The 11572-nt window shown below is 59.0% G+C and overlaps 3 protein-coding genes across 3 annotated transcripts; 1 reads left to right on the forward strand and 2 right to left on the reverse strand.

The window, feature by feature from the left end:
• Nucleotides 1-1581: 1581 nt before the first annotated feature.
• BKCO1_1000237 (epithelial zinc-finger ezf protein) lies at nt 1582-2880 on the reverse strand (the record flags this gene model as incomplete). Its single annotated transcript, XM_020269612.1, has 4 exons — nt 1582-1771; nt 1843-1916; nt 1978-2212; nt 2291-2880. The coding sequence occupies 4 exons, from the start codon at nt 2878-2880 to the stop codon at nt 1582-1584; spliced, it is 1089 nt and encodes a 362-aa protein (XP_020135207.1).
• Nucleotides 2881-3771: 891 nt separating this feature from the next.
• BKCO1_1000238 (ion transporter) lies at nt 3772-7798 on the reverse strand (the record flags this gene model as incomplete). The annotated part of the gene is made up of 17 exons (XM_020269613.1): nt 3772-4266; nt 4615-4678; nt 4735-4769; nt 4941-5015; nt 5068-5095; nt 5145-5161; nt 5216-5234; nt 5291-5375; nt 5479-5527; nt 5585-5605; nt 5657-5699; nt 5753-5840; nt 5896-5997; nt 6047-6225; nt 6297-6962; nt 7330-7464; nt 7698-7798. The coding sequence occupies 17 exons, from the start codon at nt 7796-7798 to the stop codon at nt 3772-3774; spliced, it is 2202 nt and encodes a 733-aa protein (XP_020135204.1).
• A 377-nt stretch (nt 7799-8175) lies between these two features.
• Nucleotides 8176-10979, forward strand: BKCO1_1000239 (abc transporter; the record flags this gene model as incomplete). The annotated part of the gene is made up of 4 exons (XM_020269614.1): nt 8176-8880; nt 8935-10261; nt 10413-10451; nt 10501-10979. The coding sequence occupies 4 exons, from the start codon at nt 8176-8178 to the stop codon at nt 10977-10979; spliced, it is 2550 nt and encodes an 849-aa protein (XP_020135203.1).
• Between the last annotated feature and the right edge of the window lie 593 nt (nt 10980-11572).

Here is an 11572-nt window from a genome sequence, read left to right on the forward strand (position 1 = left end):
GTTCAGGCCCTGGGGACTCCGTCAGCTCGGCATAAAGTTCTGACGGCTGCGGGCCAGGGGCATATCCAGATCATCTGTCCAGCACGCTGCTTCCGGCATCAGTCGTGCGGCACCGGCCGGCGGGGGGGGGATCGAGCACAGCGCGTCCGCGAATGGTAGAGCGTGTGCAGGCGAGCGGGCGAGCTGGCGAGCTGGCGAGCAGGCAGGCAGCAGGCGACACAGTCGATGGAGAGTTCGTCGGCCGGGCTAGACACGCATGGAGACGCAATTAGCGGAGCACGGGCGGCCGTTGGCTCCACTTGCCATCAGAGCCGTCGATAAGGCGCGCTCGACCCGTTCTCCGGCACGCTGGTAGCACGAGAGAGAGACAGAAAGCGAGGTTGTGGCCTGAGACATGAAGCCCGACCAAGTTCTACGAGTCGCGGCGGCGAGTGCCAAGCTGCTCCTGCAAATCACAGCCCCGTCCCGACGCAGGGGCCCGCGGGCAACAACGCTGCAGAAGCGCGCCTGCCTACCCTGCCTACCGCAGCCACATGTTTTGATAGACGCCGAGAGCCCCGTGCGCCGCCGCCCGACCAATTGATTGATGGGATATCCGCCTCGCGGCGCTAGACTGGAAGCGGCAACCCCAGTCCAGCCCCTGCACCGCACTCGCTGCCCGCCATTTTTTGGCCCCCAACCTGTCGTCGTACGGACTTGTTCTGCGTACGCAGTACGGCCTGCGAGCCCCTCCCTCTCCATTTCCCGCGCTTCCACGCACCCAGCCCGATGGCGTACCGCACGCCCGGGACCCATCCTTTTCCCTGACTTTGGCACCTGCAGGGTTCCGAATCCTTCGGTACGGCCATCACATCACTTCCTTGCCAACGCGAAACGGCCTGCCCTGTCGCAGTGCTGCCTGGAGAGCAAAAGCGAGACTGAAATGGGGCCCAAGGTTGCCTGGAGGGCCACTTGACACAGCAAATGTGATGCCATCCCAAACGGGCCTGCCAATGCTGCCAATGCTGCAATTGGTCGCGCCTATGTACATACATGCAGAGAAGATCGAGTGCTCTATCCGCGAGCCCCTCCATCCCACTATGCCCAACCTCCCTAGGCCCAATGTGGCGTCAGCCACAGTAGCGCCTGGCACGAAGCGTCTGGCACGACACCTGGTGCATGAGCTCAATGGTTGCAACAGGAGAGAAAACTGGGTAGTAATAGCTACCAAAAAGACCGCATAAGCCGCCCAATCAACTGCGCTCGTCGGTAAAAACAAGTGCTGTATGCATGAGAGAGTGAACAAAGGAGACACAAGAAGCTGCCGAACCCTGCCATACGCCTGATGATATCACATCCCCAGCCAAATGCTGACAATGCCTCCGAACCCCGCCATGAAGCGGAAAGAAAAGATGAAAACATGCGCCAATAAACCGCAAAATGTGCCGCCCAACCCTTTCGTATGCAAAACGCTGGTCGCTATGGCGCACGATGCCGCCCTGATGAACCCATGTCCCTATCTACACTCCGACCGCAAAGGATCCTGTACGCTCCGTTGCATGTGTATCGTGCTCGTCTCGCGCCGTCCCGCAGGAACTCGATCTACACCACGCTCGGCAGAAAGTTCGCGCAGAAGTAAGGAGCCGAGCGGCCTAGCGCAGACATGCCCCGAGGGACTGATCGGTAAGACGGAGCCCTCGTGGGAAGTGCTCTGTGTTTGCGGACCGCCTTCGCTCGCTGCGCCTGTCTGGCCACGACATCGAAGCGCTTGGGGCAGCCGTCTTCGCGGTGTCTGTTGTGAGACCTGTCAGTTCTCCGACGTCGTGCGATCTGTGCCTATGGTGTGTTTGCGGATTGCCTTACCTCCTGAGGGTGTCCTTCCGCGCGAAGTGGGCGCCGCATGCTGTGCATTTGTGGTTCTTTATTTTGCGGTGCACCTGTGCACATTGAGATCAGCGACGCTCGCTAGAGCACGGGTCACGCGGCCTTGATGCTTACACTTTGGTCATGCCTGTGCAGGTCCGTCCTCCGCACGAATCTCTTTCCACATCCTTGGCGGGGACAGGCGTTCGGCTTCTTTCGATTCGGGTTGTGGGTTTCCATGTGTGCACTATGATTGTAGCCGCGCTGGAATAGCTTGCCACAAATATGGCACTGGTGGTTGGCGTTCTCTCTCGTGGTTGCTCTCCGTGATCGTGTACGCACGGTACTAGTATTGACCGTACTGTCGTCACTGTTGGACATGTTAGCTTCATGTCCTTGGAAAGAAATGGTGGTGAAAGAATGCTTGCGCCTGACGGGATTACTGTACCTTTGAGTCGTTGTGTGTTTGACATTGCCCAATCGCTGTGGAGATACTGTCAAGGGCTGGTGGCCCACGACTGAATCCTCCTCGCTAGCCAACTCATTTTGTGGCTCTATCTTGATCATCGGGCCAGAGTCGGGCGAATGGTCGTACGAGCATACGGACGAGCGCTGAGAGAGAAGTGCGCCATCGGATGGCGCCGGAGAATGCATTACCCCGACCAGGGAACCAGAGGGGAGGTATGTGAAGGATTGATCCCACACAGGCATTGTGTCATAAGTATCGGCCCATAGTCGCGAGCGCTGTCCACCAGGTACACCTGGAGATGTGGTAGCTGGCAGTGAAGGGGTCCAAGGTGCCTCGGTTGGATGCGGCGAAAGCGGATACAATGTCTGCGCAGGGTGAACGGAGTCGTTGGACAGAGCCATTGAGGGGTATTGGCTGTAAAGGGCCATGGAATCCGTCATGTAGCTTGAGGCATCACTCTCTGTCCTGGCAGGTGATGGATATGTCGAGGACTGGGTGTAGGAACCCTGGCCGTAGCTGCTCTCGAAAGGTAAGGCCTGCGAGGGCGAGCGGGGCGAGATGTCTTCCATGACGAGAGGTGGCATGCCGAACAAGCGGCGGAGGATGGATCAAACAGATGATGCGGGAGCGGCGATCAGCAGGATCTAGCTTGTGCAGCGCAAAGATCTCAGGCGTCCAGCCGGCGAGGTGTGGTGTGTATTGGAAAGAGAGCCGATGAGTGTGGTGGTGAGAGCGTGCCGGCAGTGATTTGGGAGACGAGCCTGCGCGCGGAAGATATATAACAAGAGGTAAATGCGTATCCCTTCCGCTGGGACAGACAGACGAGATGATAGTATTTTTGCTACAATGGGGCGGTGAGGTGGGGAGCACTAGACATGGGACAGCCAAGGCAGAATTCTGGACTGGACTTGGGGGGCAGGCATCTCGCCTGCAGTGGGCCGGTCGAGCGAGCCGCGGCGAGCGGTAAAGCGCGCGTTCTCGAAGGGCGACGATCGAGGCGCTGCGCATGCTGGCTGCTTGCCAATGCTGAAGTGCGCAGCTGCAGGGCGTTGAAAACAGGCGTTGGTGCCCTTGTTGGCTGGGGCGCGGGCATGCCCGGCTGGCGCAGCAGGGGGTCATGGTAGTGAGTGGACGCGCTAGCGGGGCCCGGCGAAAGGGTTCCGCAGCGCGCCCAGCGGTCCGAATCGGGCTGCCTCCGCACACACACACGCAAGCACAGAGACGTTGATGCTGCCAGCGCCCGCGGCACCGCGGATGCCTACGTGTGGATTTGCCTGTGCTAACTACGAAACTTGAGCGTTTGCACTGATCTACTCCAGCGCGATCGCCGCATCCTGCCGCGCCCCAGCAGCCCTCTCCGCACCGGCACCGCTCTTCCCGGCCGCCTGCCGTCTCCCGCCGCCGCTCCTCCACCGCGCGCCCGCGCTGCCGCCCGCGCTGCGCCTGGAGGGCCTGGTCCCTTACTCTGGTCCCTGCTGCTTGACCACCGTCGCCCGCAGCTCCTCCACCTGCGCAGAGAGCTCCTTGAGCAGCCGCATCGTCTCGCTAGCGCTGGCGTCGGCAGTGGCAGCGGCAGCGGCAGGGGCCGATGCGACCGTGCCGGTGCGCACGGCGCCGCTCAGCTCGGGGCGCACAACCCGTGGGTTGCGTCTGGACGCCTGCACGAGCGATGCCGGCACCGCCGACGACTTGCCCGACATTCCTGTCTTGACCGGACGGGACGGCAGTCCGCCGTTGGTGGCAGGCGCCTGTCTACCACCCATGGTTTCGATGCCCGGCGTCCCGCGCTGTGCCATGTTCTTCTTCCAGACATAGTCCTGCCAGTGCTCATATGCCCAGATGATGCCAACAAACGGTGCGTGAGTGGCCTTGAGCAACACGATACGCGCTCCGCGCGCAGCACGCGCAGGGAGGACCATTAGGATCGGACGGAAGAGCACCACCGGGACGAGGTTCTGTTGTGGACGTTAGCCTGCGGTTCATCATCGCGCGTCTGGCATGCAGCTTTGCGCAGGCTATGCAGCCCTATTTGTGGCTTGAGCGGGCCCTGGCGAATGACAGCACGTCAAATGCTTCGCCACCAACGTTCACAATCTGGCAGCACACCGCACCGCCATACTTGCAATGGCATCAGTGCGCTGCACGCTGCTCGACAGTCGCGACAAGCAGGCATTCTCGCCGCTGCGCTTGACTCAATTGGCTGCGAGCCGGCCGTCTCAGGCAGGTCAAGGGCTGTGCTGCGCGCCGGGGCGCTTGGGGCGCCAATAGTCGCGCTGCGGCGTGCTATGGTTGGAGGAACTCACAAAGGGTGGGAAGAAATAAGCCAGCTTGTTCGAGGTGGAGGCTTCGAGTACGTAGATCGAGTACCTGCGCCTGCATTAGCGGTCGCGCTGCCCGAGTGCGCCTTGCGGACGAGCCCTTACACATAGAGGTATTCTTCACGCGACGAGTCGAGAACCTGTCACCATGAGTCGTCAGCCAATCGATTCCTCGCTTAGCCGGCACTTTGCTGGGCGACAAGGGGGTTAAGCATAGCACTGCACCGCATTTTCCAAAAAAGAATGCAGCGCGGCTATTCCTTCACCGCCCCCACCCGCCCTGCATCATGACTCCACTCTGCACAACTTACCTGCCGCAAGCTGGTATTGACATATGCCATCATCGACGTGATCAGAAGCTGATTTGTCATGCAAACGAAGACAATCTACGCGAAAATTAGCTGGCGCAGCGCGTCGTATGCCACCGGGGAGACCGACCATGACGGGGAGACCGAGATATGGGGATCTGTTGAGAATGAGCCTCGAGCCGACACACGGAGCGGGGCTACACTTACATTCTTGGAGCAATGTCCTAGGGAGCGACGTCAGCCACAGTCTGTGCAATCTTGCGGGCGGGAAAACATACAAATCCGATAACTCCGCCACTGCACACGAACGCGTTAGCGAAGCACGACCTGCACAGTGGGTCATAGTCGCTTACCCAAAAAAGACCTTCAGCACCGTGATGGACGTGTCGCGCAAGGCGACGTGGCCACGCGCGAGCAAAGCAAAAGTCGTGAAGAAGCCTGCAGTAACAGTCGTCTGGGGTCAGCAGCCACTTCCACGCCCCACCAAAGGCAGCAACAGCCAGGAACGGCTCTGCGGTATGACTACGGTATGACCACCTACCAAGATAGATGATGAGCACAAAGCCCAAAAACTTGATGATTTGCTTGCCCTAATTTGCTGTCAGCTGGCCGGTGGCAATGCCGCCTCGTTGCAGGCAGAAACCTACCATTTCCTTGAGACAAGGTAGCTAAGTCTACGTCAGTAGCTGAATCAACGCCGCATGCAATTTGCCACTCACCAAGGTTCCGTAGTACGGGTTCAAGCTGAGCAGCGAGAAAATACTGCAAGGATACGTCAGCTCGTCATAACAGGCAGCACGGCTTGCAGGACCTACCGCGGAGTCAAGAAGAGCGAGTGAAGGGCGAGAATGCTGTACGAAATCTCCAGCATCTGCTTGTCGCCATGTGCCAGACCAATCATTCCTTCAGACAGTCAGCCATTGTCTCATCGTCGCTTTCTGTGGAATCGGTCGCCTACTGGTAATGAAGAAAACGAGACCAACGATGATGATTCCGATGTCCCACAGACTCCAAATGTCAGTTGCGTAGAAGTGAGCGCCTGCTTCCCGGAACTCGCTCCCTATACTGAATTAGACTTGGTACAGGGCCACTGCAGCGAACTGACTTACATTCGTCGAAGGCAAAGCCGGCAATGAAGAAATAGAAGATGACCTCGGCAACGGTGACGTTCTCCATGTCGCGCTGGATGGACACGATGTAGAAGAGTCCCAAGAAGCATAGGAAGAAGAAAATCTCGAAGGTCTTCATGTACCTCGGCACACGAAGACGGCACCACGGGTCGCCCAAGCTACGAACTAGTCAACGGCAGTCCAGGCACGTTGAGTGTCAAGTGAATCAGCGGCGGGATCCGTTACTTACTGCTTGTTGTAGTACTTCGGCTTCTTAACGGCGCCCACCGTAAGCTTCTCCCAGAAGACGATCTCACCATTCCAGATGCCATTGATGATATCCTGGATGCATCTCTGGCTGAGGAACTTTTTAGCACCAGCAACGGCAGCAATCTCAAGGGTATTGAGGTTCAAGAAAGGATCGGCAAAGCCTTCACCCCCAGTGGCTTCGTACTCCTCGCCAGGGATGTGGTGGTTAGTGGAGTGAGAAGAAGATCTCGACTTCGAGCGGCGGGTGCCGTTGCCGTTGCCGTTGCCGTTGCCGTTGCCGTTGCCGTTGCCGTTGCCGTTGCCGTTGCCGTTGCCGTGGCCATTGCCGTGGCCGTTGGCGGTCCCATGGCTGGCAGTGCGGTGGTCTGACAGAAGCCCAGTCCTCTCGGTGGGATCCCCGGAAGAGTGACGGCCGTTGCCATTGGCACGTCCGCGGGTCCCAGCACGTGACTCCTCATCGTCTGAGTCATCATGCTTGTCATCATCATCATCCTTTGGAAGCTCGAACAGCAGGTAGTCAAGGGCCTCCCTTTCTGAAAGAGTGAGCACAAACTGCCAGGCAACAACCTCGCACGCAAGACCGCGCGACTCGTTGATGCCGCGGTCATCATCGCTTTCAATTGCGCGGAAATGACCCTTCAGAGCACTGTGGATAGAGCTTCCCGAAAGCTGCAACACTCAGACTCGTCGACTGCCGTGCAGGAGTGCTTGCCTGTGTATTCTGGCAAAGCCAAGAGCGCAAGACCGGGCTTCCGGGCATTGCGACACAGCATGGTGGCCGAAAAGAAGCTGAAGCAGGCGGCGGGGACGAGTTCATCGTCCCGACGAACGCTCCAACATGTCATCGGCCGCCACTGCTGGTGCAACGCTCGGCAACGCTCATCGAGCACGTGGCTTGCACGGTAATACAAGGCTAGCGACGTCCTTGAGGCGTGACGACGTCTGGCGCCACAGTTTGCCGGGAGCCACAAAGGTCAGAAAGTGCGAGAACAGAAAAGGCGGTGGGTGCTTACAGCAGAGCAGCAACGACTGCCTGGTGGTGGACCTCATTGGTGAGCTTGTTGATGAGAGGCTGCAGCTTCTTCATGTGCTTGCTGCTGCGGAGATCCTCCCAGCCCAGAGGCGAGTCGACGGCCTCAATGATGTAGCTGGCAACCGGTCAGTGCTCTCGAGTTTGGGACAAGCCGGAGTCAGCGGATCTGGGCTCTGGCCCGGCGGCTATCTCCATTCGGGGGTCAGGCGACCTCAACAGGGCAGCGAGCGGCTCGCCGGAGCCTCGAGATCTACCCGCGAGGGGTTTCCGCCCCACTCTGGGGATATTGAGATGGGAAAGGGATGGAACGGTGGTGGGTGAAGTCTGGGGAAAGGGGGGGCCACGTACAACGACAGCTTGCGGGCGACATCGCTGAACGGCTCGTCATCCCTGATGTCGGGAACGTCAAAGGGAGGGGTGGTGAACTTGAGCGTCGTTTCCGCTGCCATGACTGCGACTGCTTTTCTCGACGCAGATGACAGGTGGAGGATGAGGAAGGAGCGTTCGGCGACGACCGCATCGGCCACGCCAGAAGTTTTTAAAAATCACTACTGACCGCTCTTGCTGATCTCCACACCGCAAAGGCCATCCTCAGGTCCCCTCTGGCGCGAGTCGTGAACGCGCGCTTGCGTTTGGTCCCCCTTGCTGCCGCGCGCGCAACGGGCCGCTGCAGACGCGACAGGCGCGAAGACCCTGCAAATCCGCGGCTCCCTCGCCGCGCCCCCAGCACTCCAACCACGCCAGCCGCCGCCTGCCTCTCCTTTGCCCGTCGACGCTCCCAGCCCTACGCTCCAAGATCCAGCTCGCCGGATCGCCCTGCTGCACGATGCTTGTCTCACCAGCTGCTGCACGCAAATCTGAGTGGCGCAAGCACAGACGCGTGCGGCCAGCAATCCCTCCACCAAGGCGCTGCCGCCGCCCTATCGGCACTGCTGACAAACATGCGGCTATCCGATCGCCCTTGGCCCCGGATCCGGTGCCGCGTGCCTCGCAGCCTTGCGTGGTGTTGTCGCGGAGCAGTTCGCCCACCGGCGAGGCTGCCGCCGACCTGGCTGCCGAACGCTCCCCTCTCACCCAGCAATCCACCCACGACAAACAACCACCACCAACCAGCGACTCCGCAAGCGTCCACCAACCCTCCTTGCACCGTGTCCCGGGAGTGAGCGCAGAGGGGCCCGGCGGTGACATTTCTGCAAAGACTCCCATACCTGGCTGCACGACACCAGGCGGGGACAATCGCAGTGCTCATGACAGCGGATCTTCAACCTCTTCAGCTCAAAGGGCTGTGTTTGACCATGTTGTTGGCGGAGCGCGCAGGAACAAAATCAGGGGCGATGGCGGCGCGGCCGTGGCGGCTTCGGGGGCGGCTAATGTTGTTATCGCGCGTTACGCCATGACAGACGCGGACGGAGAAACTTCGACACATCCTCGGAGGCATCGGCAACCGGGCTCGGCCGGCCCGGCCGTCCCCCAGCTGTCCATGGGGCGTGCCTCCGTTTATGTACCTGTCAAGAGAGACTTGGCGGCTGACGTGAGTGCGCGTGGATGGAAGCCACACGGCTCCTGCTAACGGATGATACCGTAGGATCACCGAACCGACGAGGAAGTCTTGTCGCCGACTTCTGATCCCGTCGAGGACAGCCAGGCGCAACGCGTGCGGAGTACGTCTCCGGCCGAGGATTGCGACGCAGCAGGCGCCAGAAGGCCTACGGAATGCCTAAGCATGTTAAAGCAGATGATCCGCGTGCCGAAACTCCACCACGAGGCTCCTGATCTGTCAATGTTCCAGATTCCGAAACCTGTGGAAAAGGGGAAAGGGAAACGCGTCCGTAAGTACAGCCCGGTAGCCGACGGTTTTGTGGGATCGGAACTCTCTGTGCCACCTAAACAAAAGAGAGCGCGGAGATTCCAAGGAAAGGGTGCACCTCCAGCAGGTGGTCTCACTCTCGTCCAGGGAGATTTGCACGTTCTTGGTCACGCAGCCCAAACCGAAATTGGAATGCACAGGATGGATTCGCTCCACAGCTTGGCCGCCGCGCCTCGAGAGCGTTCGGGGGATCTCTTTGACGATGGTGTCACCTTATTGCTGGACAGCGCGGAGAGAAATGTTTGGATGCCGCCCAGTTATCCTCGTCGCAATGGGATCCTGAGCCAGAGACAGGATCAAGGGGATCACGCCGACAGAGATGTTAGCATTGGATGTCATGGAAGACTAATGGCGCCTATCACCCAGACTTCACCAAGGCGCAACCTATTTCCAACGATGGGGTTCCAGCTGGCCAAAAGTACTGCACCTGTAAGGCCGGGCAGGGGAGAAGAAGAGGAGGAGATGGACGGACCGTGTGAAACGGAAGGCAATGAGTTGGGCCAGAAATCAGGTGATGGATCCTCATCGGAAGCTGGCAGTTCTTCCGACTCGACAGCAGGGGACAGGCCATATGTGGCCGATGCGGGGTATCCACTTGTTGAGCGAGGAGATGATAACGCTTGCGAGGGTAACCGCGAGACTCTGAAAGCCTCGGAGCCTGCTTTGAACCGAGTGCGCAGCGTTTCCAACCACCCCAGGGATGAGCCTGTTCTAACTCAACGTTACGCTTCGTTGTGGCTGAGAGAAAGTCAGTATCGTAAAGGCCTGGGGGATAGTGCCATGGACCTGACCCGTCCTGGACAATCTGCACGCATGCAGTCTTCAGGCATGTGGATGGAGGTTCAAGAAGAAATAGAGTCCACGCCTCCTGCAAAATCAAGACTGCCAGAAAATCCTGAGGGTGGAGAGGAGAGGATGAGGTCGTCCATATCATCTACAGCCTTGATCCCAGGAAAGCGGCAGCCGGTTGCGGCGGCGGCGGCGGCGGCGGCGGTGGCAGTACCAGCCTCGTCCAGGCAACGCACGGAACATGGCACGGCGGAGGGTTCGGAGAATTCTGGCCGCCGTCACACATACCAGCTGAAAGGTTCTGTTGCTTGCAACTTTCGGTCCTTGCGAGTCCTGCACAGCACCCTCAATCTCAATTCTTCCAGACTCCCCTTTCATATTAGGCTGACCAACTGACTTGCTGATAGCATACCAACAGCTGAGACCCATCGAGCACATTCCTGAAGGTGGGCATGTCTCACCACTTGTCGCTTACTGGCTGACTTCTTTGCTTAGGGGTTTCCTCGGCCGCCGAAAACACTTTCCGCAGTCTAGTTCGGACGCATCGCCATCCTTTGACAGACGCACCGCTCGCTCGAGATACGAGACCAAAGAGACTGAAGTCGTCGATCGGGGAAACGTCGCGGATGATGGTCGACGAAAGCACCCGAGATTACTTCAGCGGCACTCAACAAAAGCTGTTTGCGCAAGATGAGGAACACATGGGTGCTAAATATCTGGTCGGGGACCACATTAGCCCCGTCACTGATGGCAACGGCGTTGACCAGACGACTTTGTCCACACAGAGGCATGGGTCCACGAATACCCCATACGTACGCGATGACCAGTACAGTCAGCGGCGAACTGCCAACCAAGGTGCAGTGGCTAGTATTCAGCCTCGGTCTGTGGTAACGGATGATGTAACTGGAATGGGTACACTCAAGGGTGGTGGTCGCTTGCCCTCACTTTTACTTGATCCGCCGTTTCTCCGGTGACGGCGTCGTCGGCAACTTTTTGCGATATGGTTTCTGGGCGCACTAATGACTAACGGCAGATGCTAACGATGAAGACCATTGCAATATTGAAAGAGCTGAGGAATCAATGTTCGAGCGATGGGGATTTTAGCTACTTCAGCATACGATCAATTCGGGCTTGTTATCTCACTGACGTCGGCCGAGGGCTCAACGTGACCGGGCGCAACGAACTCGCAGCTAATAATAGGCTTTCACGAGGCACGCGGGCCGAGACTCGTGAGCGTCGATCTGCGGCTGTCGACAGGGTACACGTGATCAGTCAGCGAAAGCTTGGGTGGAGGGTAACACAAGGCGAAGCTTGATCGGCGGGCCCGACGTCAGACAAAGCTCGAACCTACCCAAGCAGGCCATACGAAGCGTCACACGCATGTACATGGCGAGGCGGAGGGCCGGCGAGAGGCGTCCAAGGCGCAAGCCACGAAGGGCTACTGGTAGCTGCCTGAGGTTGGCCGTCGCCAGGCCGGCTGGGCCGAACCTTGTTGCTTGTCGTAGGTGGCACAAGCGGCAGCCTCGGCCGATATGCATGAGTTGCACTTGGGTTGCTGCAGCAGCCG

The sequence above is a fragment of the Diplodia corticola genome (assembly GCF_001883845.1).
Source record: "Diplodia corticola strain CBS 112549 chromosome Unknown scaffold1, whole genome shotgun sequence".
Taxonomy (NCBI): domain Eukaryota; kingdom Fungi; phylum Ascomycota; class Dothideomycetes; order Botryosphaeriales; family Botryosphaeriaceae; genus Diplodia; species Diplodia corticola.